The sequence below is a fragment of the Bubalus kerabau genome, chromosome 1 (assembly GCF_029407905.1).
Source record: "Bubalus kerabau isolate K-KA32 ecotype Philippines breed swamp buffalo chromosome 1, PCC_UOA_SB_1v2, whole genome shotgun sequence".
Lineage (NCBI taxonomy): Eukaryota > Metazoa > Chordata > Mammalia > Artiodactyla > Bovidae > Bubalus > Bubalus kerabau.
In genome coordinates, this window is record NC_073624.1 from 230,219,357 (window position 1) to 230,246,878 (window position 27,522).

General features: G+C 52.0%; 2 protein-coding genes and 1 long non-coding RNA gene across 15 annotated transcripts in view; 2 read left to right on the top strand and 1 right to left on the bottom strand.

Moving 5' to 3' along the window:
* HMGXB3 (HMG-box containing 3) overlaps nt 1–16,715 on the top strand; it is a 62,313-nt gene extending 45,598 nt beyond the window's left edge. For all 4 annotated transcript variants that reach the window (XM_055558322.1, XM_055558334.1, XM_055558343.1 and 1 more), the window contains 7 exons: nt 4,878–5,009; nt 5,933–6,117; nt 10,148–10,367; nt 11,587–11,720; nt 12,470–12,586; nt 14,272–14,481; nt 15,444–16,715. In XM_055558322.1, the coding sequence (XP_055414297.1) occupies nt 4,878–5,009; nt 5,933–6,117; nt 10,148–10,367; nt 11,587–11,720; nt 12,470–12,586; nt 14,272–14,481; nt 15,444–15,911 (1,466 nt within the window). In that variant the 3' untranslated portion in view covers nt 15,912–16,715. The remainder of the gene's footprint in view (nt 1–4,877; nt 5,010–5,932; nt 6,118–10,147; nt 10,368–11,586; nt 11,721–12,469; nt 12,587–14,271; nt 14,482–15,443) is intronic.
* Nucleotides 16,716–16,845: 130 nt separating this feature from the next.
* The window catches only part of CSF1R (colony stimulating factor 1 receptor), a 76,314-nt gene continuing 65,637 nt past the window's right edge, over nt 16,846–27,522 (bottom strand). For 8 of the 10 annotated variants that reach the window (XM_055558399.1, XM_055558371.1, XM_055558391.1 and 5 more), the window contains 11 exons: nt 24,199–24,325; nt 23,958–24,062; nt 23,413–23,523; nt 22,562–22,724; nt 20,588–20,679; nt 20,391–20,488; nt 19,686–19,808; nt 19,496–19,607; nt 18,790–18,889; nt 17,834–17,942; nt 16,846–17,743 (listed from right to left, as the gene is read on the bottom strand). In XM_055558399.1, the coding sequence (XP_055414374.1) occupies nt 17,597–17,743; nt 17,834–17,942; nt 18,790–18,889; nt 19,496–19,607; nt 19,686–19,808; nt 20,391–20,488; nt 20,588–20,679; nt 22,562–22,724; nt 23,413–23,523; nt 23,958–24,062; nt 24,199–24,325 (1,287 nt within the window). In that variant the 3' untranslated portion in view covers nt 16,846–17,596. Of the gene's footprint in view, nt 17,744–17,833; nt 17,943–18,169; nt 18,504–18,561; nt 18,599–18,789; nt 18,890–19,495; nt 19,608–19,685; nt 19,809–20,390; nt 20,489–20,587; nt 20,680–22,561; nt 22,725–23,412; nt 23,524–23,957; nt 24,063–24,198; nt 24,326–27,522 lie in introns of those variants that run through there. The other 2 variants (XM_055558405.1, XM_055558414.1) reach the window with 2 other exon arrangements.
* Nucleotides 17,630–22,317, top strand: LOC129635460 (uncharacterized). The gene is made up of 2 exons (XR_008706314.1): nt 17,630–20,822; nt 21,609–22,317. It is a non-coding gene; the product is annotated as an uncharacterized LOC129635460 (long non-coding RNA).

A 27,522-nucleotide genomic window follows, 5' to 3' on the forward strand; every position in this document is an offset into this window, starting at 1 on the left:
GGCCACATGCCAGCGGGGGCAGTGATTGGTGCCTGCTCGGGCATGTCTTAGCAGTAGGGGTGGCCTGCATACCTCTGGAGCAGGTGATGGCAGCGGCAGCTCATGCTGGCTCCTGGAGTTTGTATAGAGTGTCCTGTTGTCTGAGAGCATGTGTGGGGAAAGAAGCGCCCCTGTGGTGCTCCTGCCCCTCTCCTTGTGTAATCCCCCAACAGTGGTCTCTCGCCTTACTGGGAGGCCCAGGCTTCTTTCACGTACACAGTCAGTTACCATACTCCAGCGCCTTCAGACTGTCTCCATGCAGCCAACCCCAGTCGTCTTCCCAGATGTGGTCTCTGAAGTTCGAGCTTCAGCACCCTCCCACTGCCTGCACAAGTGGATTAGCATCTCAGGCAGGAGAGTGCAGGGAAGCCATACTGACCACCTGTGCAAAGTCAGTCTCCGATTTGCCTTCCTCACACTGACTGCTGTGCTCCCCACCCCCCCACCCCTGCCGCTGAGGCATCTAAGCTCCTCCTGGTTCCAGGCTGGTTTCCCCACCAGTGCTGGGACTTCACAAGGTGCAGGAACCTTTCCTCTATCACATCTCCCTCCCTCCCCGGGACACAGGTCACATCCTGATTTCCCTTCTTTCCCCAACCACCGCCGCCCCCCCCACCCCCACCCCCGCCCTTTTCCCTGGTTATATGGAGATTTTCTTGCCCTTTCGGAAGTCTCCGATCTTCTGCAGTGTTTAGATGTTCTTCGTGAGTTGTTCCATTTGTAGATGTATTTTTTATTATTTGTAGGAGGAGGTGAGCTCCATGCCCTGCTGTTCCACCATCTTGATCACTGTCCTCCTGTTGTATTTCTTTGACAGCTGGGAAGATTATATGTTTTCTGTGTTTTTCAATCTCTTTAATGAATTTCTTTTGTAAACATTTTCATTCTTTGGGGTTGTTTTGTTGATGGAGTTTTTCATCAGTTTATTAGTTGTCTTTTAAATTTGATTTTTTTGGACATGAGAGTTGGATTTTTGTGTGTGTAATGTTTTTTTTTTTTTTCCCTTGTTTAAGTTTTTATGTGATCAGAACTTGGACCCTCTAATTTGTGGTCTCAGCCTTTGGTATCATGTTTAAAAAGGTCTTCCCCACTCCTCTATACCATTTGTTATTGGGAATCATATGCCAAAATTTACTTTTGTTCATTTTGTGCACATGTAAAACCACCCTCTTTTATTCATCTTAAATTAGTTGCATTTAAATTTTTCTGGGTCTTTGATCCCAGGATTTGACATGGGGTGATGTTATTAGCCTTTTTCATATTCCCTATACATCCCTGGGCGAAAGGATGCTCCTGGCCTTTCCTCATGGTATAATTAACTGTGAGAGGTGGAGGAATAGTAATCCTTTTGGTGATAAGGACTGAATTGGGTGGTAAGGCGATATTTCATTTTTTATTAAAAAGGAAAAAACCCTGTGATATGTGTTTTATTAGTTGTTCTTTTCATATAACAATGTATTGTGGAAAACTTCATGTCACAGCATTTAAACTTACTTTATTCTTAATGATTTCTTGTTTGTTTGTTCTTAGTTTTTATTTTATATTGGAATATAGTTTGCCAATGCAGGAGGCACAGGTTCCATACCTGGGTCTGGAAGATTGTCTGGAGAAGGAAATGGCAACCCACTCCAGTATTCTTGCCTGGGAAATCCCATGGGCAGAGGAGCCTGGCGGGCTACAGACTGTGGATCGGGAGAGTTGGGCATGGCTCAGCAACTAAACAACAACAAATAGTTGATTAAAAATGTGTTAGTTCCGGGTGTACAGCAGAGTGAGTCGGTTATGCATAGGCACGTACAGTTCTTTTTCCGTTTAGGTTATCATGCATATTGAGCAGAGTTCCCTGTGCCGTCAGTAGGTGCATATTGGTTATCTATTTTATTTTTTCAAAAATGTTTATTTCTTGGCTGCGTTGAGTCTCACTTGTGGCCTGTGGCATCGTCGTCGTTTTAGGTGGGATCTTTCACTGTGAGTATGGACTGTAGTTGTGGCACTTGGGCTTAGTTGTCGCGTGACATGTTGGATCTTAGTTCCCCAAGCAGGGATTGAACTCATGGCCCCAGCATTGCAAGGCAGATTCTTAACCACTGGGCCACCAGGGAAGTCCCCGGTTATGTATTTTAAATATAGTAGTGTATATATATCAATCCCAAACTCCCTATTTATCCCTCCCTTCACTCCTTTCCTCTTTGGTAATAACCACAAGTTTGTTTTCTAAGTCTCTGAGTCTCTTTCTGTTTTGTATTAATAAATAAGTTCATTTTTAACATTTTTTTAATTACACATATAAGCAATGTCTTGATATTTACCTTTTTTTGTCTGGCTTACTTCACATACATGATAATCTTCAGGTCCATGCATGTTGCTGCAAATGGCATATTTTGTTTTTTGTTTTTGGCTGCACTGGGTCTTCGTTACTGCATGTGGGCTCTCTCTAGTTGCAGAGAGTGGTGCCACTTTTTGTTGTGCTCGGGCATCTCATCATGGTGGCTTCTCTTGTTGCGGGGCATGGTCTCTAGGGCACGCAAGCTTCAGTGGTTGTGGCACGAGGGCTTACTTGCCCTGTGGCATGTGGAATCTTCTTAGACCAGAGATTAAACTTGTGTCTCCTGTATTGACAGACAAATTCTCAACCACTGGACCACCAAGAAAGTCCTCGTTTGTTCTTTTTAATGAACATTATATATATGTACCACATCTTATTCATTCATCTGTGGATGTACATTTAGGTTGCTTCCATGTCTTGGCTGCTGTAAACAGTGCTGCAGTGAACATTGGAGTGCACGTATCCGTTTGAACCATGGTTTTCTCCAAGTGTATGCCTAGGTATATTGTTGTTGTTGAACTTATATGCAGAACATATTGTGTGAAATGCTGGGCCGGATGAATCAGAAGCTGGGATCAAGATTGCTGGGAAAAATAGCAATAATGTCAGATATTCAAATGACACCACCCTTATGGCAGAAAGTGAAGAGGAACTAAAGAGCCTCTTCGCTACAACAACAATATGCCGAGGACTGGGAGTGCTCGGTCATGTTGTTGTTTGGTTGCTAAGTTGTGTCCGACTCTCTGCGACCCCCATGAAATGCAGCACCACAGACTTATGTGTCTTTCACTATCTCCCTGAGTTTGCTCAAACTCATGTCCGTTGAATCAGTGATGCCATCCATCCATCTCATCCTCTATCACACCCTTGTCCTCCTGCCCTCAATCTTTCCCAGCGTAAGGGTCTTTTCTATTGTGTCAGCTCTTTGCATCAGGTGGCCAAAGTATTAGAGCTTCAGCATTAGTCCTTCCAGTGAGTATCAGGATTGATTTCCTTTAGGATTGACTGGTTCAATCTCCTTGCTGTCCAGGGGACTCTCTCAAGAGTCTTCTCTAGCACCACAGTTCGAAAGCATCAATTCTTCAGCACTCAGCTTTCTTTATAGTCCAACTCTTGCATCCATACATGACTATTGGAAAAACCATAGCTTTGACTATGTGAACCTTTGTTGGCAAAGTGATGTATCTGCTTTTTAATATGCGGTCTAGGTTTGACACTTTTCTTCTTAGGAGCAAGCATCTTTTAATTTTGTGCCTGCCATCACCATCCACAGTGATTTTGGAGCCCACAAAAATGAAATCTGTTGCTGTTTTTGCTTTTCCCCATCTATTTGCCATGAACTGATGGAACCAGATGCCATGATCTTCATCTTGAATGTTGAGTTTTAAGCCAGCGTTTTCACTCTCCTCTTTGAGTTTCATCAAGAGGCTCTTTAGTTCCTCTTTGCTTTCTGCCATAAGAGTGGTATCATCTGCATATCTGAGGTTATTGATATTTCTCCTGGCAGTCTTGACTTCAGCTTGTGCTTCATCCAGCCTGGCATTTCAGGCTGGGCAGAGTACATACATATAATGCACTCTGCATATAAGTTAAATAAGCAGGGGGACAATACACAGCCTTGACCGTGGACCTCCAGGCGGCTCTGTCCATGGGATTTTGTCAGGCAAGAATATTGGAGTGGGTAGCCATTCCCTTCTCCAGGGTATCTTCCTGACCCAGGGATCAAACCCGGGTCTCGAGCATTGCAGTCAGATTCTTTACTGTCTGAACCACCAGGGAAGCCCCTCTAGTATCTTACAAGGTCACTACTTTTTCTCCTGGTCCTAATGCACATAGGACCTTGTGTGAGCCCTTTAAGAATGGTTTCTGTTTCCCCCACTGCTGTGGAATCCCTGCCATCAATCCCCACTACCTTCAAAGCCAGGTGCTCCTGGGGCTGCTCCTCTCATTGCCAGACCGCCAGGCTGGAGAGCCTGACGTGGGGCTCAGTACTTCATTCCTGTGGGAGAACCTCTGTGATACAATTATTTTCCAGTTGTGGGTCGACCTCCTGATAGGTTTGGGATTTGATTTCATAGCAATTGCTCCCCTCTCCCATCTTGTTGTGACTTCTACTTTGTCTTTGGATGTTGGATGTCTTTTTTGGTAGGTTTCAGGGTTTGTTTGTTGATGGTTTTTTGGCAGTCAGTTGGGATTTTGGTGTCTTCATAAGAAGAGGTGGGCCCACGTCTTTCTGCTCTGCCATCTTCCATACAGTATTTCTGAGCAGCCTCTGCATGCTGTGAAGAGCATGTGGTGCTCCGGGTACAATGGAATCCAGTTAAACAGTTTCCTTCACAGCTGCTTGTAGGTTACCAACTTGCAGGTGACCTCTAGTTTTGCATTTTATGAATGTACCATGGTTTATTTTTTTAATGTTCCCCATTGATGGGCACCTAGTTAGTTTCCAGTTTTTTGCCATTGTGGATGTTGTTAACAGTGAATTTCTCTGTTGCCACTTTTTAATCTGCAGGTCTCTTTAATGTGGGAAATAAGCTGCTAGTGAGCCTGGACTTGCTTTTTGCAATCCGAAACCAGATCAAGCTGGGAGAGGACCCCAGAGTGTCCATCAGCACTCTTCTGAAGTCAGTGCAGGAGCAGACAGGTAAAGGTTGGCTTCCTCCCTTTTCCCAAAGTTAGTCCTAGACTCCCTGGGAATTTTCAGTGATGGACTTCTGTTGAAAATATTACCTGGAGGAGAGTCTGATATTTTGAAAAGGAGACATTGACTTCCTAACATAGCCCTCCTCTTGAGTTTTACAAATGCTGAATTGACTTTGGAAAACATGAGTCTTCCCACGGGTCCAGCAGCTTTCAGCACAGGATTGAATAGACTTTATAGAAGCTCATTCTTTGGTCATAGGTAGACTTGGCCTTAGTATATGCTAATCAAGTTCACTCTGAATACACAGCTTCCGGAGATCTGCCCCCATTTCCAAAGCTCACACTGAGACCTGAGCATGGGCACCATACTCTTTATTATTAGAAATGATTTTTCCCCTTGCTTCCCTCATTTCTTTCTGTTTACCCTTCTCCATTCATTTCTATAGAATCCAGCTCCTTGTCCCTTCCTTGCTATGAGGTGAGATGGAGTAGAGCAAAGGTCCTAGGGTCAGATGGTCTGTGTTTGACTCTGGCCTCTGCTACTTAGTGGCAATGTGGATTTCAGTGAGTTATTCTTTATATCTCAGTTTTTTTTAAGTTACACAGTGAAAATAATAACTGCTCTTGGTTCATAAAGATGTAAGTTAAATGAGAGAATGTATTCAAAGCATTCAGCACAGTGTCTGGGTCCCATTGGGTGCTGGGTACACCCATCAGTACTCTGATGGCAATTGCCCTTTGAGTTGCTACCTGAACACCTAAAGGTCCAGGTGCTTGACACTCCAGTGGTTAATACACCACCTCTTAGATGTTCTTAGGAGAGAAGCATTCTTACAGAATGCTATTCTTCCTGGCCATTGCTCATCCCCCGTGGCCTCCAGATCTTTTTCTGTGAACTTCTCAGAGCTCTTGCTTTCCTTCCAGAGAAGACTCTTACCTCGGAGGAGCTGAGCCAGTTGCAGGAGCTGCTGTGCAATGGCTATTGGGCTTTCGAGTGCCTCACTGTCCGAGACTACAATGACATGATCTGTGGCATCTGTGGAGTGGCCCCCAAAGTGGAAGTTGCCCAGAGGAGTGAGAACAATGTGCTGGCACTAAAGAGTGTGGAAGTGAGTGCTCCTTGGCCCCACAGGCCACTGTTAGAGTCTCCTCACACTTAGGCAGCCATTCCTGCATGAGGTCCCCAGAGCAGATGCTCTGGCTCTTTTCCTGAGTAAGGCGAGGAACCTTTTCCTGCCACTGCCCAGGTTTTCATCTAAGAAAGGCTAGATGGAAATGGAGGCATTTGCAACTTACTCAACTAATTTATTAAACATGAACTAGGTGCAGTTTTTAGACATTTGGGAAATGGCAGTTAAACCCGTGGAGTTTCTGTGCTCATGGAGCTCACTTTCTGATTTGAGAACACAGATAGGAAACAAACATTAATAATTGTGTATATTAATATACTATTTACATATATTAATTAAAAGTAACATAGTAACAATAAGGCACGGTAGGAGATGAGAGCAGTGTGGTAGGAAGAAGGGGTTCTTGCCTCTATAAAGAGGGTGGTCGGGGAAGTCCTCTCTGATAGAGGGGCATCAGAATAGAGCTCTGAAGCCCCTGTAGATTTCAGCAGGGGAAACTTTCAGGCAGAGGGAGCAGCAAGAACGGAGTTGGAGGTGGGCTTGCTGGGCATAGTTGAGGAAGGAGGCCGATGTGGCTGGCTCTTTGTGAGCAGGGGAGAGAGAGGTAGGATATGTGAGATTTGAGAGGCTTTGGGCGGCCCAGGCCATTGTATGGACTTTTGCTGAGTGAAATGGAGAGCCAGCGAAGGGTTTTGAGAAAGAGTGGCCTGTCTGAATATATGTATGTATAATTGTGTCTAGTTTTGGCTGTGCTAGGTCTTTGTTACTGTGCAGGCTCTTTCTCTAGTTGCGGCGGGCAGGGGCTGCTCTTTAGTTGTGGTGCAGTGACTTTTGTTGTGGGCTTCCCCGGTGGCTCAGTGGTAAAGAATTTACCTGCAATGCAAGAGACTCATGAGATGCGGGTTCAGTTCCTAGGTAGAGAAGATCCCTTGTAGAAGGGAATGGCAACCCACTCCAGTATTCTTGCCCAGACAGTCCCATGGACAGAGGAGCCTAGTGGACTACAGCCCATGGGGTTGCAGAGAGTCAGACATGACTGAGGGACTGAGGACAGGTCACATCTCTTGTTGCAGAGCATGGGCTCTAGGGCATGTGAGCTTAGTGGTTGCAGCTCCCGGGCCCTAGAGCACAGGCTCAATAGTTGTGGCACACAGGCTTAGTTACTATGCGGCATGTGGGATCTTCCCAGATCATAGATCAAACCTGTCTCCCCTGCATTGGCAGGCAGGCAAATTTTTTTTACCACTGAGCCACTAGGGAAGACCTGATTTAGGTTCTTAACTGAAGAATGTCACACGCAAAGATAACAACAAATTCAAATGACTTAATATATTAATTTTAACAAATATCCAAGAAATAAGATCTCAGTCATAGAAGAATTGCAAAAGTGGATTTATTTCCGTAAGACATAAGGCCATATAACTGAAAACAAAACCAAACATTTATTATCAAATGAAAGTTTGGGCTGATGGTACACATGAATATCGATACCAAAGTCCTAAATAAGATAATAGCAAATCTAATAATGGGTAGAGTAATGAGTACAAATCTAACAACATGTAAAGTAAAATCATGACTTAAGTTTACCCCAGGAAAGGAGGATTATGTCAACATTAAAAATATACTAATGTAGTTGAATACTTAACAGTTTAGAGGAGAAAACTCATATGATTATTTCATTGGGTGTCTTAAAAAGGCTTTCATTTTTATTCAGCACCCATTTGTGATAAAACTTGTTGCAAATTGAGACTAATAGAGAAAATTCTTTAACCTGGTGTTGGGAATTTTTTTAAAAAATCCCGCAGATGAACAGTTTCCCTATCATCTTGCTGAGAGGGCTGGTCTGCCTGCACAGGTTTGGGGTGCCCAGTGAGTGTGCTGGTAGTCACAAGTGGGTGCAGGCTTTCCACCTCTGAACTCTGCCATGTGAGTCTTTATGCACTAGATGTGTAGCTCACTCCACTGGGCATGGTTCAGGACCTCTGAAGAAAAGCTCTGGTGTGTTTTGGCTTGACCAGCTGAGTGTATTAGTGATTTAATGCATGTTATTCTTTTTCTCAATTAAAAAAAAAAGTATGTATACTGATCAAATAGTTCTGTTTTTAGGGGGGTGGTGCATAATGAGATATATGAAAACTGGCATAATCCTATTGGAGCCTTCTGAGTGTTCCTTGTAGGTAAAATGAACTGCTTTTGTGTTACTATCGCCAAAACGGCTCTTTCCAGACTCATTCAAATCTGCTTGTCTGTGGAAATGTTAACAGTAATGCAGCTGTGATTTGTTGAGCATTTTATCACATATGTCAGGTTCTTACTCTGTACTCAGTGCTTTACTTTCTGACTGATGGCTCAGCCCAGTGATATTTTTGTAGATGAAGGGACTGAAGCCCTTCCAAGCTCATCCAGCCGGGAAGGGGTGGTGCTGAGACCTGGCCTTGATCTGGCTCCTTAACTGTAGAGTCTGAGCTCTTAAGCACAGCCATATTCACCAGCACCTCCTGGGACCCTGAGCTCCAGTTTCGGAAGCACATCTGGTCACAGACTGCTTGGCTTTTTGCTCTCCAGAGTAGAGAGAAGCCCACCTTCCTGCAAAGCTCATGTGTCCTCGTCCTCCTCGGCACCTGCCCTGTCCCAACCAAAGCTCTTTCCTCATGGAATGGAGTAGCGCTGCCTTCACTTGCCACATGCGTGTCTCTTCTTTTCAGGGTTTCTGGCTGTTTCTTTCTAGAGACCAGGAGTTAGTTTTCTCCTTTTTGTGTGTGGGATGCAAAGTTGGATAGTGCATATGAGGAGAATGGGATGGGGGTGTTCTAAAGTCTGTGAACTAAAACAGGAAGGTATAAAACAAAACAAATATGCAGTTGTCCATGAAGCGATTGTAGAGTTGACCCCTCCCCTTGGGGACTGTTAGAGGAGAACCATCTGGACCGTCTACATGTGGAGCGGTGGTTCTCAGATTTCGTGGTCGTAAGAATTACAGTGGACAGTGGTTTGCAAACTTCCTGGTGTGAGGCTTGCTGGTCCCACCCCCAGGATTTCTGATTCAGTGTGTGGGGAGTGGGCCGAGCATTTGTATTTTCAACAAGTTCCCATATGGTGCTCTTGCTGCTGATCCAGGGATCACACCTCGAGAACCACTCACCTAGGGACACTTTTAAAAATGCAAACTTAGGGATTTAGTTCATCCAGGTTGAGATGGAGCCCAGGTATCAGCATTGCTGAGGAACACAAATGACTCTGATGAGGTACTAGGATCAGGGTCTTACATCGGGGTCGCATCAGAGGGCTCACAAGAAGGAGAATTGAATAGCACAAGGCTAGATGTCTACAGTGGATGGTACGTGCTGCACGTAGAGGAGATCGCTGCATGTCGGGAGGACCTTCATGGGGAGGGAGGAAACAAAAGGGCCTTGAAAGTGGGCAAGTGCCGCTAAATTTTACACTCATGATTCCTGCAAGCCAAGCTTAGGGATTAAGGGTTTGGCGCTAGATCTTGGTTCACATTCTCATTCTGTCCCTCACTCTGGTAGTCTGGTCTTACCTCAGGCCCCCTCTGGCTTGTATGCTGCTGCTGCTGCTAAGTCACTTCAGTCGTGTCCGACTCTGTGCGACCCCATAGACGGCAGCCCACCAGGCTCCCCCGTCCCTGGGATTCTCCAGGCAAGAACACTGGAGTGGGTTGCTATTTCCTTCTCCACTGGCTTGTATAGTAGTAGTTAATTAGCCAGTGTCCGGCACATGATAGGCTGGTAGCTAACCTCTCCTGGCCAGGCAGCGAAAATGACAGGCAGAGATGCAGAAGGAACTTGGGTCTTGGGGAACACAGTGGTGTGGGAGGGAGCAGTGAGGCAAGGCACTAAGATGTTAAATTTGGGGGTATCCCAGCAGGACACGGCTCTCACTCTCCCTGCCCCTGCTCAGCCTGCGTTGAGACAGTAGGCTGTTGTGTGTTGTGTTGCTGATGTTCTGTGACTCATAATGTTATGACTGTTTTTGTTTGACCTTTTAGTTCACCTGGCCTGACTTCCTGGCATCTAGTGAGGTCAACGTGGAGGACTTCTGGGCCACAATGGAGACAGAGGTGATTGAGCAGGTGGCCTTCCCAGCCAGCATCCCCATCACCAGGTTTGACGCCTCCGTCATTGCCCCCTTCTTCCCACCACTCATGAGAGGAGCTGTGGTCGTCAACACCGAGAAAGACAAGAGCCTGGACGTGCAGCCAGTACCTGGTGAGGCCACCTGCTGGTGCCTGGGGTCAGGGCACGGTCCTGTGGAGTCTGGAAGGTTGTTTGTAGCCAGACAGCATGAGTGGTAGAGAGGGGGCCAAGGCCACCCAGAGAGCTTTCTGGAAAGATAGTGACAACCTGTGACAAAATCCCCTGGAGAATCAAGTCACGTGCAGAGTTTTGAAGAGCTGTCAGCCACATTGTCTAGGACCGACCCACAGACCTTGTCAGCCTTCTGGCATGCCCTGCACTGAACGGTGGGAACCCTCTGAAAAATGCTGAGGTCAGGGCTGCAACCCAGAGAGTCTCATGGACAGACGTAGTGGGAGGCAGGCTTGCTTAGCAGGTCTTTCGGGTGGTTTTGCAGGGGCTCTGTGCTTACATGTTGAGAAGCCCTCAGGTGGCTCCTTTGAGAACTTTGGTTTCCGACAACCTGTGTTTCCTAGCTGTGCCACTTAGTAGCCATGTGGCCTCTGCCGCATGTCTTCATTGCCCTAGCCTCTGTTGTTTTGTTTACAGAGGGGCATGATACTCTACCCACCACCTAAGTTGTTGTGACAGTTAAGTGAACGGAGTTTCTTGTTTAAGCAGTAGGTTCTACATTGTTCCTCAGTGTGCTTCTCTTTTAAGTAGCATGTGTGTATGTGTCTGTAAGTAACACAACTTTCATAAAACCGTCCTTTTCCTTAACAAATGCTGTTTTATTTCATTTTTAAAATCCTGGCTGCTGCTGCTGCTGCTGCTGCTGCTAAGTCGCTTCAGTCGTGTCCAACTCTGCTATGGCCTGCTAAATTGATTTTATAAGTAAGGCCCCCACATAGTTCTGTTGATCAGCAGGTTCAGGAACGTAGCATATCAAGAGCATGTTTAAAATGAGAGCTGCTGTTCCTCTTGTTGCTGCGTTTTGGTAAGCATCTGAGATCATGGTTTTGAAACTTAAAAGGTTAAAAGCCAACGTTTGGGGGGCTCTCTGCACCAGTGCTCTGCTGGATATCTTCCCTGGGCCTTCAGAGGCAGAAGGCCGGTTCCGAGAGACCTCAGGTGTCTGTAGAACACCCTAAGGCCTGCCTTGAGTTGCCCCCTCTCAGCCGCCAGGCACTGCTTGGGGCAGAGCCTGCTCGACTGTGGACTGGCCCCCGCTCATCCATCCTCACGTGTGAGGGACTCCTAGGGTGTTTGGTGGCCGCAGCAGCGCCTCCCAGCAGCTCGTGATCTCTTGCAGGCAACGGCAGTGCCTTGGTGCGCCTGCTCCAGGAGGGCGCGTGCAAGCTTGAGGAGATCGGCTCCTACAGCGAGGAGGAACTGCAGTGCCTGCTGAGGCAGTGTGGCATCCCCTTCAGGGCAGAAGACTCCAAGGTGGGTCTCCAGGTGGTGCTGGGGACAGGGACTTTCTGGTGGGCAGTTTTTCTGGCCAGGGATACAAATCCCCGTGACTGGGTACGTGTTTGGGACAGAGGGTGCTGGCGGGCAGGGGAGCCTGGGCGATAGCCAGCAGCCGGGTCAGGCCTTGCATGTGAGGCCTTTGCATCCAGGCAATTCCTCTGTTGAAGGTAGTGGGTCCAGACTCAGTTCAAGAATCCAGGCTCTCCCACTGACTGTGTGTGACCTTGGATAAACTGAGCCTCATTCTTCTCATTTGCAAAGTGACAATAACCAAAATACCAGCGTCATGATGTTTGCAGTGTCTGGTCATCCCCTCTCTAGGCTCTTAGGAAACAAGTGTTGTAGCATTCATAGAGCACGCATGCATGTGTGCATATTTTACCCATGTATTATGTATTTCGCTCTTAAAAATCCTGTGTGCTAAGTTCAGATCCAAATGTTGGCTCCTCTTTGATGCCTTCCCTGCCCTGTAAAAAGTAGTAGGAGAACCCAGGCCTCAGAGCCTGGCAGCTTGAGCATTGTGGCTGGCTCTGTCTGTGACCTGGTCCTTTCAGGGCCTCGGTGTTCCCATCTGTACCTTTACGTATAGGACGTCGGGCTGGTGAGGCTTAAAGGCCCGCTCTGGCCTTACCAGTTGATTCATTCGCCCTGAGCGAGCATTTGTTGCTGTGGCCAAGCCTGGTCCCTGAGCATTTACCACCGTTTAACCTTGTTCTGCTTAGGAGCAGCTCTGCTTCTCCTTGTTGGCCCTCTATGAATCTGTTCAGAATGGAGCCAGAGCTCGACAGCCCCCACCTCATCTCACAGGGGGCAAAGTCTACAAGGTGTGCCCCCACCAGGTAAGAGGGTGACGAGGAACTCGAGGTGAGCTTGTTCATGGCAGTTTACCCACACAGAGGATCTGATCCCTCCAGCTCATCCTGGAGCTGGCACTTAGGTCGCTGGGCCGCTGTGGAACAGCTCCTTCTGGTCATCACCAGTGAGTACTAAACGCGCTTTTGTATGCTGGCCTCTGCACCAGCAGTGGAGAGTACGAGGGTGAGCGGCAAAGACCTCGCTCCTCCTCAGCGCCCTCATACTGAGAAACAAAAGTCACCAAGGCCGTGGCTCCGCTGGCAAAGAATCCGCCTGCAATGCGGGAGGCCTGGGTTGATCCCTGGGTTGGGAAGATCCCTGGAGAAGGGAACGGCTACCCACTCCAGTATTCTGGCCTAGAGAATCCCATGGACTATACACTCCGTGGGGTTGCAAAGAGTTGGACATGATTCAGTGACTTTTTCATGGCTCGTGGAAACGGCTCTGCGGGAACTAGACAAGGATAGGAGATAGAAAGCAGCCGAGAGGAACCTGCTGCCCAGTGGGGCAGCCAGAGGAGGCCGAGAGCCCCATGTGAGCTGGGGAAGGGGTGTGACCACTGAGTCCTGAGAGGGGAGCCTAGTGAACAGAGGAGGGAGGTGGGAGGGGTCACTGGAGGCCAGATCCTGTAGCGCTTTGTGGGCCAGAGGACCGGTTTGGATTTTCTTCCGAGAGTGATGAGGGGCCCTTTGGATGCTTTGAATAGAAATGGTCTGATTTGCGTTCTCAGAAGATCGCTCCTTAGGTCTGTAGAGAGCGTGCATAGGGTGGGTATCTGCCAGGATAACTCTGAGAGGGTTGCACCCTGTGTGACAGTCATCCCAAACAAAGAAGATGCCAGGGTGGGAAACCTCCTGAAAAAGTGAGTGATGACTGGGGAAGACAGCTTCACAAAGCCTTCAGTTCAGAGTAGGCAGGGGACTGGCCATCAAAAGGGAGTCAGGTCATCAGCCTTTTTTTATAACCCCTGACAAGTCAGAGCCTGCTCTGAGCATCGTGTTATATAACTGGCATCCATCTCACGAGAAGGACTCAGAGGGGTGTGAGGGGGCAGCAATACTACCTGGAGGCAGTAGCCAGCACTGCTGTGGAGGGAGGGAGGTGGAGGCAGAATTGAACACAGTGGACAGAAAGTGGACACAGAGCTGCCCTGCAGTAGCCTGGCATTTGCGGAATCCTGCTGGTGGAGGTGTAGCCTTCACCAGAGGTGCCCATCTGGACAGCTCCCTCAGGGTCTGGTAGGGGGCTGCTTGCAATACAGGTGTTTAGATGCCACCCCCAAAGGCTGATTCTGTGGATTTGGAGGGAGACCCAGGAACTTTCACTTCTAACCATCTCTGAGCTGTAGGTACCATGCAGCTTGGGAACCATCAGACTAGATGGGGTTTAAGGATGTGATGTCAAGGGGGGTTTGGAGCCAATGTCTTGGGGAGGTGGGGGGTATGTTTCAGCCTCATTTGAGGCTTGGATGCTATTCTCCCATGTGGGAGTGAAGTGGTGACTTCACTTAGGGACAGAAGCAGGAGGGAAATGGAATGTCATGGGCTCCTATAGGATGCCAGGACTTCAGTCACGGAGCCTGATTGTTCACCGTCCTAGGAGGAACTAAGTGGACCCGTGTCTGCAGATTGCCTTCCTCACCCTGTGCTGTACCCTCCGTCTCCACCAGGTGGTCTGCGGCTCCAAGTATCTTGTGCGGGGCGAGAGTGCCCTCGACCACGTGGATCTGCTCGTCTCTTCCCGCCATTGGCCTCCTGTGTACGTGGTTGACATGGCCACACCTGTGGCCCTGTGTGCTGACCTCTGCTACCCGGACCTGACCAACCAGATGTGGGGGAGGAATCAGGGCTGTTTCTCTAGCCCCATGGAGCCGCCAGTGGTATGTTCCCTTCTAAAATCCCACAAGGCTGACCATGCCTCACCCCCTGGTTCTTTGGGCAGATCTTCTGTGAACCATCCAGTATCTCCTTTTTCTCCACCAGTGTTTTGTCTCAGAACTCTGGAACCAGTATTTATGCCACAAATCTCTACTGACCTTGTGTGTGAGGCCACAGCATTGTCATTTAGTGTACCCAGGGTGAAAACACAGGTACCGTGGGGGTCAAAGGGATTACCTTGCAGATGAGCCTAGAAAATTGCCACCTCCGAGGACATACTAAAGGCCCAGAGCAGCCCTACTTTGGCTTTGCCTGAATCTGCTGCATGGGATTCATTGTGTTGTGGTCTAGAGGCACAGGGGCTTAGAAAATGCTGACCTTCTCAGCCTCTTTCCTCTAATTAAAAGGGGAAAGTAAGGCCACGAGGGGAAATGGACCAGTTGAGAGTCCCACAGCAGATTAATAGCAGAGCTCTGGCCTCTGTGTCTTAGTGCGTAGTCTCAGGCTTTGGTTCTTAGCACAGGCACTTGCCCTTTGCTGGAAGAGACATTAGACTGGTAGGAGCAAGGGGACATCATTGTCATCACTCGCCTTTTTCTTATTACTTCTTGGGCCTTGCTCGCTCGTGAGTTGGTGAGCGGCATTGCATTAGGACATCGGAATCTCTGGGGGAACCTCCCCTGCAACCCTGGGCAGAATTGATGAGACACGGACAGGATAAGAGCAGCTCTGGTAATCTGGCATCTGCTCTGGGTGGTGGCCCCTGTTACTGTCCCTCTCATCGTATGAGGAAACAGAGGCCCGGGGAGGAGGAACGGGGGACTTACCCCAGGAGATGTGCCTGCCCTGTGGTAACGGAGGACTGAAACGGAGCTGGCTGAGCCCACAGCTTTCACTCCATCCTTCACACAGCTTGGACCTTAACCTTTCCTCTCACCACAGTGGCTTTCCATCTCCCTTCTAGAGTGTGTCCTGCCCAGAACTCCTGGACCAGCATTATACAGTGGACATGACAGAGGCCGAGCACTCTGTCCAGCACCCGGTCACCAAGACTGCCACACGGCGCATCGTCCACACAGGCACACAGTCCAGTCCTGGCGACCCCAGTGCTGGACACCACTCCTTGGCCCTGTGTCCTGAGTTGGCACCCTATGCAGCCATCCTGGCCTCCTTTGCCGACAGCAAACCAAGCAGCGTCCGCCAGCGGCCCATCGCCTTTGACAACGCCACCCACTATTACCTCTACAACCGCCTCATGGACTTCCTCACCAGCCGCGAGATTGTCAACCGGCAGATCCACGACATTGTGCAGAGCTGCCAGCCTGGTGAGGTGGTCATCCGTGACACCCTCTACCGCCTTGGGGTTGCTCAGATCAAGACGGAGGCGGAGGAGGACGGGGAGGAAGAAGACGGGGCCACAGCCACAGAGTAAGCCGGGCACTTGCCCAGGGACCGCACATCTCAAGCCATAGCAAGGCCCTTGCCCGAGGCACATCCATCCAGGGGACCAGCCTCTGAGGCTGGGACTGACCAAAGAGCTTCCATTTCCTGAGCTCGGTGGAGCCCGGGGTCCTTGGTTCTCAGCCTTCCAGCGGTCAGGAGAGGCACCAGGACGCTCCTTACTAGACCCAGAGGCACCGTGGGTGGCGCCATGTGTCCACTAGAGTGACGAAGAGGCTGAGAGAAGGCGGGGTGCCTGCGGGTCGGGGTGGAGGCCCTGGCTGGGCCGAGGCTGCCCTTCCCGCCCGGGGATGCCCTTTCCCTCCCCTGCAGCCTGTTGCCTTTGCCTCGGGGCCTTCCTGAGGGTCCCTGTGGGCTCTTCGTTCTCCCAGAGGAGGCGTGCATCTCCTGTTCTTCTGCACCCACATCTGGGGGCAGCTGAGCGGGTTGAAGGGGCGAGCCAGTGCTCCCTTCCAGGACTCTCCTCTGCCTCAGGCTGTGAGGACCCCTCCTCTCCTGGCCACTGCTGCTGCAGCTTCCTTCCTCCCCCAAAGAGGAAGTGGCCTGTGAGCATGGCATGACCCGGTGGCAGTAGGAAAACTCCCTTCTGTGAAGGGGAAGCAGACTGGGTCATAAGGAAACAGCAGGACTGGCTCAAGTGCCCATGGTTTGCTTAGGGCACGGGAACTGGCCGTGTTAATTTATTGAGAGGAGTGGGATAGATGGCTTTTTTCCCCCCTCTCTCTTCCCCTGACCTGAATAAAGTTTATTAAATTATATGGTTTGGGTGCAACAAGAGTCAGTTCCAGTCTAGTTGTGTGGGGTACAGTGTGGTTGGGCCCCAGAGGTGCTGGGGAGGGTTACTCACCAGGGAAGGACGGAGGAGGTCCCTGGAAGTCAGCAGGGCACAAAGACACAGAGGCCGGTTGTGTTAATGGGGTTAGTTTAATGCTGACAGGGACATTCCACTTTGTGACTGTTAGTTACGATGAGTCAACCTGGAGCAAGTGCTGCTTGCTTGGTGTGGCCAGCCACACGGGTCCCCTGCCTTCCACCTCACTATGGTGGGGGCCAGACAGAACACTCTCAAGCTTTTAGCTGCCACCTGGCTCATTGCAGCAGTACCAGACCCAGGGCGGGGTGGGGCTGTGGAGAGAAGGCTTAGAGGCAGAGGGGGACAATTAGGTTCTTCCAAAGGAGCCAGCCTGCTCCCAGGGCTTAAGCATCTGTCTGCTCTTATCAAGCCACTCAGTGGGTGTCCCCTCCATTCTGCCAAGGCCCAAGGAACCTTGGTTTCTCGTGTTTGGGTAGCTCTTGGGAACTTCAATCACCAAATCAGTCCATTTCCATTGCAACAGAAGGGATGGAAGGGAGGTGGTTCCCAGAAGTGGGAACAGGTTAAGAGTTGGCATAGTGAAGCTGAGGCCACAGCTTTGAGAACTGGAGGGGTGGGGTGGGGCTGAGCCCCAGTCCCCGACTGGCAGTGATGGCCCAGGCCCTGGGAGTGGGGTTCTCACCCACCTCCTATAGATCCCCCACTCCTGAGTTTCAGAGCTGGGCCGGGCTGTTGAGAGAAAAGACGGAGGGCACAGTCTGTGTGTTCTCCCTGTGGTGCCCATCCACGGAGGAGGTGCGAGCTTGGAGGTAGGCAGGGTGGTACTTCCTGTGGCCCCCTCCTCAGCAGAACTGGTAGTTGTTGGGTTGCAGCAGGGGCTGGGCAATGTCGCCCTGCTCACAGCAGGTCAGGTGTTCGCTGGAGCTCTCCTCCTCCGGCTCGCTGCTGCTGCTGCTGCTGCTGCCACTGCTCGGCAGATTGCTGTAGTCCTGGGTGCAGAGAGGCCAGGGGATGGTCAGTCCCGAAGGGTCAGGCTCAGCTCTAACTGAGCCACCCACCGTGAGCCTGGTCCCACTCACCCGCTCTCTCCTGTCCACCTGAACCTGCTCCTGGAGGAGGGAGCAGATCTGCTGGAAGGTGGGTCTGCGCGTCGGCTCCAGTGCCCAGCAGGCCTGCATGATGCTGTATCTGAGACGGGAGAGGAAGCAGCAGCTCGTGGGCCTGGGAGTCATCACGTACGTGTGCACACATATGTACACACACACACTCTCTCACTCACTCACTCCTGCCTGGCAGAGGTCCTGAAACCGAGTCAAAAGTGAGCTTAGCACAAGACCAGTGCGCTTTAATCTTTCCGGTAACCCTGGGAAAGGGGGCTTTTTGTCAAAATGGGCCTGAAAATTGAGGAGAAAAAAAGCTCAGGGATGCTATTTGCCCAAGCTCTTGGCACAAAGGAGCACCCTTGCTGCCTGCAGGTAGGTTTAAGCAGCTGCTTGGTGGTGGTACTAAAGTGGATGAGGAGCTGGTTAGTGGGCTGCGTGCATCCACCTTGGCAGGGAGCGCCTGGGTGGCACAGGGAGCAGCTGTGGGGAGACAGTGGCTGGAGAAGGACGCAGTGGGCGAGACGGGCCAGTGGGCCTGCGGAAGGGCTGTGGTGAGGGCAGGGAGCCAGCGAGGAGCTTGTGGTGGGCCGGCTGTCGGGAGGCGGTTAAGAGACTGCAGTGGCTGGTGGCTGTGTTGACCAAGAGGCTGGCAGCCAGAACAGAAGAAAAGAGAAGGGCCTTCTTGGGCTCATAATTGCAGAGTCCGAATTAAACATTCGTCATCCGTCTTGGGGCCAGCCCCTGTTAAGATCCCTTTTTGAGAATGTCCTCCATGCTACCTGGAAAACCCTTGGAAACCCTAAACTTGCTAAAAGGGGTCCATGTTAGTCCACTGTGGGCGAGAGGAAACCTGGCCCTAGAACACTGGACTGGAAAGACGGGCGACACACCTTTCCATCCGCTTCCACCAAACCCTGGGGTACTTCGCTTACATGTTCTCTGGGGCAAACGCGGGCTGAGCCATTTGGTATCCATCCTTCACCAGCTTATAGAACTTGCTGTTCACCAGGATACCAGGGTAGGGGTTGAGCCCTGCAAAAGGTAAGATCACGGAAAAGACGATGCTCAGCGCCCGCTGTCCCCTACATCTTGGCGGGGCTGGGTGGCAGGTCCCAGCTGGACATGGTAATCGAACAGCAGCTCCCCTTAACAAGCGCTTACTACAGGCCAGGCGCTGCTAAAGGTGTCCTGCTTATTATAGACTTCTAGGATGTAGAAACCTTCGCCCAGGTTTCATTACACCCGCAGAATTCCAGCACAGGCTTTGGTCGGTGGAGGACCACACTGACGGGCCGAGCCCAAGTACCCGTCTTGGTGCCCCAGAGGTGGGCGCTGGGTCTTCAGGGACGTGCATGTTTCAGACGAGGGGAAACGGCATTCAAGGGAGGAGCAGCTGTCCAAGCAGACAGGTGAGGAAACAGCCTGGAGGGAGTGCTGTCGGGGTGGAGGGGCTCAGCCCACGTTGGGAGCTACGACACTTGGTTTTAAGATGCTTCCCCCACCCCTGCACCCTCAGCAGCCCCTGCTCAGCGCTGACCTCCAAGCCTCCTGGGCCAGCATCCTCCAGGAGCTACAGGTGCCATGGGTCACCAGGCACCAGCCAGCCACACACGAAGCCTGACTGGGCCAGCAGCTCACCGAGTGAGAAGATCTCCCAGAGCAGGATGCCGTAGGACCACACGTCACTCTGAACGGTGTAGACGCAGTCGAAGATGCTCTCTGGCGCCATCCACTTCACGGGCAAGCGAGCCTGGCACAGCAGGCCCCGGTCACCTTGGGCCTGGGTCACCACCCCTCCCCAGCCTGGCCCAGCCCTCCCAGCACTCACGTTGCCCTTAACGATGTAGTTGGAGTCATTCATGATGTCCCGAGCGAGACCGAAGTCCCCAATCTTGGCCACGTGGCCGCTGGTCAGCAGCACGTTTCTGGCCGCCACGTCCCGATGGATGCACTGGGAAGGCACTGAGGTCAGTCTTGGCCCCTCCCTGCTTGAGCCCAGGGTGCAGGGGCAGCAGCCTGGGCCCCAGAGGGCTTGGCAGATGAGGCAGTGGCCGTCATTTTTGCTCCTGTACCCTGTCTCCAGTCCCTGCCTTCTACCATGACCCAAGTTGGAGAAAACGTGGTCAGACAGGCAGTGTTGAGAACCTGCTGTGACTGGCCCTCTGGCTGAGAGCAGCAGGAGCCGCCTCAGAAGCTGGGCGCTCTGGAGCTGCTAACAGGACAAGCGGCTGCCACCCTCAGGGCTGGCCGTCCGCTAAGTGTCTGCGCACCCTCATTGCCATCCTACGATTGCATCTCTCTTTATAGGTGTAGAAACCTGGGCTCGGAGAGGTTCGGCAGTTGCTCAAAGCCACACAGCAAGAGGCAGAGCCAGCATTCAAGCTCTAGACTCCCCAGTCTGTGCTGTGAGGAGCATGGCCCCCTTCACAAACTCCATTTTCTCTCCCATGTCCTCACCCATCTAGCCTCACGGGTTCAGCTGCCCCCACCCCTCTGGGTGACCACACAGAGGGACCCATTTTCTGAGACTTACATTCTTGGAAGCAAGAAAGGCCATGCCCTGGGCCACCTGGCTCGAGAAGTGGAGCAGGTCACGCAGCTCCAGCGGCCGCCCGTCCTCCTTGTCCAGGTCTGGGGCAGGGAGAGGCATTGGGATGGCCCCGCTGACCTCCCTGCCCTGCACTGACCCCAGTAACCCCTCTCTTTCTCAGCCCCAGCACCTCCTCGCACCTTGTTCAGAGAATGAGTCATTTGACGACGAAGTGGACACAGGTCTCATCTCCACGTAGGTGTCCACACCCTGGCTGGAGAAGCCGCTGTCCCTGCAGAGGAGAGGGGCCCATTATTTCTGCTGCCCAGCTCAGGCCTCACCCAGCCACTCCACAAAGAAGGGCCCTGAGTCAACTTGGACTAAAGTTTCTGACCCACCCACTTGAGTGATCAGCGACCTCTGCATGGCCGTCCAGTAAGGGAGCTTACATCCTGTTCCATCTTTGGCAGCTCTGCCTGTTAGAAGGTCCTCCACTGTTCCTGATGCTAGTCTGCCCCAGGCTGTTCCTCTTCCTGGTCCTTGCTCTGCCCTCAAGAAGTGTCTCCCTCTTCCCTGGAACGCCCCAGCAAGGATTTGATCTTATGCCAGGGCCCCTTCACTGCGCCTCTCCCTTCTGGCTTCACCCTGGGAAGCTCCAAATACTCAGGCTCCCTCAGACCAAAGACTGTGGAAACTAGGGACAAAACCTAGTCATTCCCACTTAACAGTTTTCTCTAGGCAATTCTGGTGTGCAGCCAGAGTGGAGGCCTGATCTAGAGCTTCTTAAACTAATTCACGTGCATGTGAATCACCTTGAGAATCTTACTTGAATGCAGATTCTGACTGCAAGTCTGGAGGGGCCTGAGATTGTACATTCCTAACAACACTCAGAAGACTATGAGCTTGTGCTCTGGGTAGCTGCTAAGACTGAGAAGCACCTTCTAATGTTTCAACCAGATAGGAGCCTGGACCTCTCACCTCCTGCCCCTGCTGTAATAGAGATGAGCACCGTGATGATGTCCTTACTCTAGTGTTCCCAGAAAAATAATCCAGTGTTTTATTTATGGTCTGACCATTGAAAAACTATTCTCTCCCTTGGTCTAGAAACTAGACTTCTGTTAATGTAGCCTGGGATCCCATTAGCAGGATTGGTTCACATGCCACTTGCTCTTGAAATCGTGAAAATGGAAGCTAACACTTGACTTCTGTTTTCATTTCAAGTTGATCTGGCCTGAGTTCCCAGCCTGCTGAGGCCCAGCATGAGCCACCCTCTCCAAAGGGTGTCAGAAACTCCGAAGAGGAAGTAGATCCTGCCAGCCCGCGTGCTCGAGGTCACTGGATAGAGTGACATGGTCTCCTTCCCCTTCTGGCTTCCCAGGTTGGGTAGCTGACAGTGGTAAAATAGGAGCTCAGTGTATACCCTTCTCCTGATCCTGCTGCAGCTCCCAGCAGCCTGGCCCAGAAGCCTCACAGGCCCTGAGTCCAAGGCTTGCAGGAGAGCAGCGTGGCTTAGGTGAGCACTGGACGAGGCGGCAGCAGCAGGGTCCAACCAGGCTCCGCCTCTGCCTCTGACTCGTGTGTGACACAAAACTGGCCACTTCCTCTCTGTGGTTCCCCATGTGGCTCTGTCCACCTGCCTCTGGGTGGCTTCCAGGAATCACAGCATTACAGAGCGAGAGAGCAGAGACTCAGAGGTTCAGCCTGGATGGCTTTTTGGGGAAACAGGCCCAAGTGGACCAAGGACCTGGCCACAGCTATGCCGTGATACCTTCTCATCCAACAAGGAACAGACTCTATCCCACGTCCCCATGGCTACTCAAAATTGGGATGGGCGCCATGGGAGAAATAGGGCCGTTATCCCCAAGACTTGTCCGTCTCTAGCTAGGTCCCTGAATAGATCTTATACGCACGATAAAATGATTAACACCTGACGCCACCAGACTGTGAGCTGCCTATCTCTGCCCGCTATCCTCCTGGAACATAGTAGGGGCTCAAATATGCCTTGGACGATAGGAATAAGTACGAGACAAACTAAAGTGCCCACATAATATGGGTGGCTACTCCCCACGGTACGAGTGGGAAGGTGAAGACCACACAGCCACACAACCCTGAGCTGACTTTGGGAATAGACACAGGGCCCCACCGCCCGCTCCTGGCCTTTGCCAGGATACTACCTGCGGATGTATTTCTTTTCCAAGTGGATGTTCTTGTAGCCGGTGCCTGCCTCGGGATCCTGGCCTGGACTCAGGCTGGGCCCCAGCATGGCCTCAGCCTTCCTTCGCAGAAAGTTGAGCAGGTCACCATAGCAACAATACTCCGTGATGACCAGGACAGGGCCTAGAGCAGCCGAGAGAGAGGGGTCAGTGCATCCTTAACCCACCACCCCACCTGGACAAGAATGTGGGGAAAGGGCACTAAGAACCTGGCCTGTGACTCTGGAGCCCCAGGTTCTAATCCTGCTTGTCTGTAAGCAGCCCTCCATGCCTTCTGGGCCTCAGTGACCACATCTGTCTAGAGCAGAGGGCCCTCCGAAAAACTAGCTGAAGAATTCTTTCTTCAAAGGAAAACTAAGGCAGTTCCATATAAGTCAAAGCTGCTATAGGAGAAGAGAATGGGGTGGGCTGAATCCCAACGGATCCTGGGACAGTTCTCTGGGCCCTGCAGTGAGTGCCCAGCCTCTTTGAGTGGGGGCTTAAAGTTAGATTTGAAGGGCCTCACTCCAGACCCACAGCATCAGACTCCCTGGAGTGGGGCCTGGAGATCTGCTTTCTTTGCTCCTTTTCTAGGTGACTCTGATGTCCACACATGTCTGAGAGCCACTGGTCAGGGCTCCCAGAACCGCCTGTCATCCACGAGCAGCTTCTGACCAGTCCAGGCGTCTGGCCTAGGAATTCAAGGGGTGCCCAGACAGGGATCCTACCTTCACTTTGTAGGGATGGGAAGGGGAATATGGATGGCATGAGGCTCCCCTGGGGCCCTCAGACACTCAAGATTGTGGCCCCGCATGCCTTCCAGGGCCCCTCACCTCCATGGGTACAGGCTCCCAAGAGGTTGACTATGTTCTCGTGCTGGCCCAGGTGGCTCATGATCTTCAGCTCTGACATGAGGGCTTCCTTCTCGTCAGCATGCGCCGTGGCTGGGAGGTGGGGCCACAGAGAACGGGCAGGACATGGGGGGCCACACACAGGAGATACAGGAGCAAAGCAGGGGGCACCCAGAGCGCCCAAGGTAATCAGATGCCGAAAGAGGCAGAATAAATGACATGAGAGTTGGGGGGGAGAGAGAAGAGGTGGCCTGTCACTGAACTGGTTTGGGCCAAGCTGGGGCCAAGCCAGAGCCCAGGGAGGCCTCTTATCCCAGCCCCTTTGGGGTTCAGTCAGAAGCCCTTCCACACCCAGGAGTAAGAGGAAGCCTGGAGCTCACAAAGGAAACAGAGCAGCTTCACCTCCGATCCCAGGCTCTGACAGGCCGAAAATGCAGGCGATGCCGCGTGACCACAGGACAGACCATCCCGCTGGTGTCCACCACCTCCTACCCGCTCCCCCATTCCCGAGCCCCTCCTGCACTCACACTTCAGCATCTTCACAGCCACCTTCAGGACAGCATCTTCCTTGCCCAGACCAAAAGCTGTGGCCTCTACCACCTTCCCGAAGGCGCCGGCTCCAAGGGTCTTACCTGCCACACACACACACACAGCCTTCTCAGGTCCTGGGGTGCCAGAGGGGCCTCTCTCTAAGGGCCCACAGGCTCCCTGCCACCCATGCTGGCCCTGTGACAGGAGGGCGTGGTGGGTGCAGAGACCCCGGCTCACCAAACTGCAGGTTGTTCCGGGGGAACTCCCACTTCTCATTGTAGGGCAGCTGGGTGGGGTCGATGAAGGTGTAGCTGTTGCCTTCATAGCTCTCGATGATCTTCCAGCGCACCTCGTACTTGGGCTTCTGTTGGGGGGTGGGGAGGGGAAGGGAAGGAAGGGTCAGCTGGGCCTGCCAGGTGGGTCTGGGACATCATCCCGACCCAGGAGGACAGGGGCTGGGCGGTCCCACCGCACAGCGCACGGAGGTGGTAAGAGGGGCCGGGTCACCCCGTGCCTATGGCACCGAGAGCCCAGTCCCTGTCTTGCTTGGCCTTACAAAGGGAACATCCATTCTCCAAGCCTCAGTTTCCCTAACTGTGTATTCAAAGATTTAGGACCATGTCTGAGGGTCTTGACAGCTCTGATAATGGTAATTCCTGAGCTATGAGGGAGGGTGAAACTATAGGTCCATTCACACACCCACCCTCCCATCCAAGTATCAGCTAGTTTATTTTCACCTGTGCTGAGATACCAAATATAACAAGATTCACCACGTCAACCATTCCTCAGTACACTGCTCGGTGGTGTTACGTACATCCACACTGTTGTGCAACAGATCTCCAGAACGCTTTCCATCTTGAAAAACTGAAACTGTGCTCACTAAACAACAGCTCCCCGTTCCCACCTCCCACTTTTCTCATGCATCTGACCACACCAGGTACCTGATTTAATTGGAATCATGCAGAATCTGTCCCTTTGTGACTGTCTGGTCTCACTCAGCATGATGTCTTCAAGGCTCACCTATGTGGTTGCCTCTATCAACATTTCCTCCCCTTTTGAGGCTGAGTATTGCTCCCATCTAAATACTTCACTGAGCACCTATTCGTTTCAGGCATCACTGATTCAGAGTTGAACAAAACAGAGTTCCTGTCCCCTGGAGTTTGCATTCTAGTGGCTAAGACAGGCAGTCCACTCAAATACATACATAGGACTACAAATACAAAATGTAGAAAAAAATAGATTTTCAGATGGCTTGATGGAGACAATAAAGCAGGGCAAGAGGACAGAGGGAGCTGGGGACATCGAAAGACAAGTCAGGGAGGGCCCCCGGGGACGTGAGAGGGTGCCAGCCAGGGGAGCAGTGGGAGACAGAGGTGTGGAGGTGCTAAAGGTCCTGGAGAGGCTGAGGGGCTGGAGGTGCCATGGGGCTGGAGGCAAGCGGGCACAGTTCTGAAGGCAGGAGAGTCTTGAGGGCTGCCAGTCACTGAGTGAATTCTCTCAGTGCCAGGAGAAACCTCCTAGGCTTGATGCAGGTGAGTGATGCATCGGACTTTACAAAGTTAAAGGACAGACAGAGAGAGACCCCGCACACACAACAGTGAGCAGCTGGCGCACCCACTCAGGCTCTCCATGCTGCTCCAACCAGCCGGCTGGCGGCAGAGCCTGAACTGCGGGGGAGTGACCACCGCTCTCGTTCCTGCCCAGGGTGGCAGCTGCATGGGGGCATGATGCCAGGGGGTGCCCACGAGAAGTGCTGATGGAAGACAGAGTTTAGGTGGAAAGTGGAAGCTGGGGTGGGGCATTGGAGAACACCGAGGCCTCGGGTCAGCAGTCCAACTCTCTTTCCGGTCACTCGTGGGGCATGGAGGCCAGCTGGGCTGTTTTTTAGCAGCTGGGCTCCTCCATGGGGCACCCTCCTCGAGGTGGGGGGAGCTCAAGTGGGTGCTGGGAGGAGGGTGGCCTGTGACTGAAGTCTCCTAGGTAGCCATCAGGAAGAACGTCCAGATGGTAGTTTGGAGGGAGAGACTGCAGTTAGATATAAGGAAGAACTTCCAGGTTCTGATTCAGAACAAGAGACTATGGGTAAATATCAGGAGAGCCATGGTAGAGTTATAGCAGATAGCCTGAAATGGGACAGGAAGATTTCCTGAGTGTCAGAGGATTCAAACCCTGCCTGTGGCTGCCTTTCCAACTCAAAGGACAGAGACAGCACCAGGAAGGATTCCTTTTCCTCTCCTGGCCACTTCTATCTCCAGGAGCCACCGCGGTGAAGGTCATCTTTTCCTCCTTGCCACTTCTCCTTCCTCTGGCCCTGCAGCTGGGCCTGAGTCAGCCGGGAAGGGGAGAGTGGGGAAGGGGAGGGCGATCAAGGCAAGCGAGGTTGTCTGGCTGGGACTTCAGCCTCTGAATCCCAGACCTGATCGCTGGAGGAAGACACCACTCTCTCCCGCCTGTCTCAGGCGCCCCCACCCCTCTTCTCGGAAGGCAGCCTCCAGTTCTGCCCAGCCTCTGCCGCGCCTGCGCATGGCTCCTCCTGTGGAGCTCCTGGGAGCTCCTGCCCAGAGGGGCCTCTCCTCTGGGTGACCTGAGGAGAATAGAATGCTGTCAGTACGTGCCTGCAGAGCACTTCCTGTGAGTGGGCGCTGGGCTCCACACTCAACATGCGTCATCTCACTTATTCCTTGTAACGGGCCCAGCCACTTCCCCTTGCCGACCGAGGTGGGCATGGAATCATCAAAGTCCCCATGCGGGACTGCTGTCTGGGTGGGAGGATGCTTTCTGTCTTGGGAAGGGGAAGATCTGAACAGTTCTCACCAGAAATCTTAGGGACCCTCCTGTGCATCCCCTTTATGGCCCCCATTCCCGAGAATTCTAGTCTCTCCACTGCCCCTCCCACCATCCCCCTTGCTCCTCCCTGTCACTGTCGTCCTTTCTTCCGCACGTCCCTCCTGCTTCTAGCCTCTAGCCTGCTGACTCCTGCCCTTTTCTCTTCCCCCTCAGCCCCCCTTGTGGTCTTTCTGGGGGCCAGAAAGGTGATGACTCAGCCCTGGGACAGAAGTAACCCTTCCCCCCATTGGGGCCACCCTCTCCTCTGGCCTGGGTAGTGAGGACAAGCCAGCCTAGCTCCCCAGGGAAGGGGCGAGGCTCAGAACCCCAAGGGGCAAAGCAAAGGACACTTGGACAGTAAGCCCTCGGGCATGGCCATCACGTCAGGGTATGGCCATCTTGACCCCAGGGATGCCCTCCTTCTCTTGTTCTTGGGTGGACTTGGGCCAGTTCAATTTCCTAAATGGGATAAGAGGTGCCTGGGAGTACACGTTCCAAAAATGGTCCCTTGAAAAGAAGGTCGAGTGTCCCCAAACAACAACTGACCAAGGGGCCTGGGCAGTCCAAGGCAGAAAGGGCTGGAGGGGGAACTGGACACTTCTCTGGAATCTCTGCAGGGCTGGGGAGGCAGCTCAGTGGGGCGCAGGGAGGCAGCTTTCAGCTCCATATAAGGAAGAACTTTGCAACAGAGCTGCTCAGAGAAGGAACGGGAGGCCACGAGAGTGACTGAAGTCC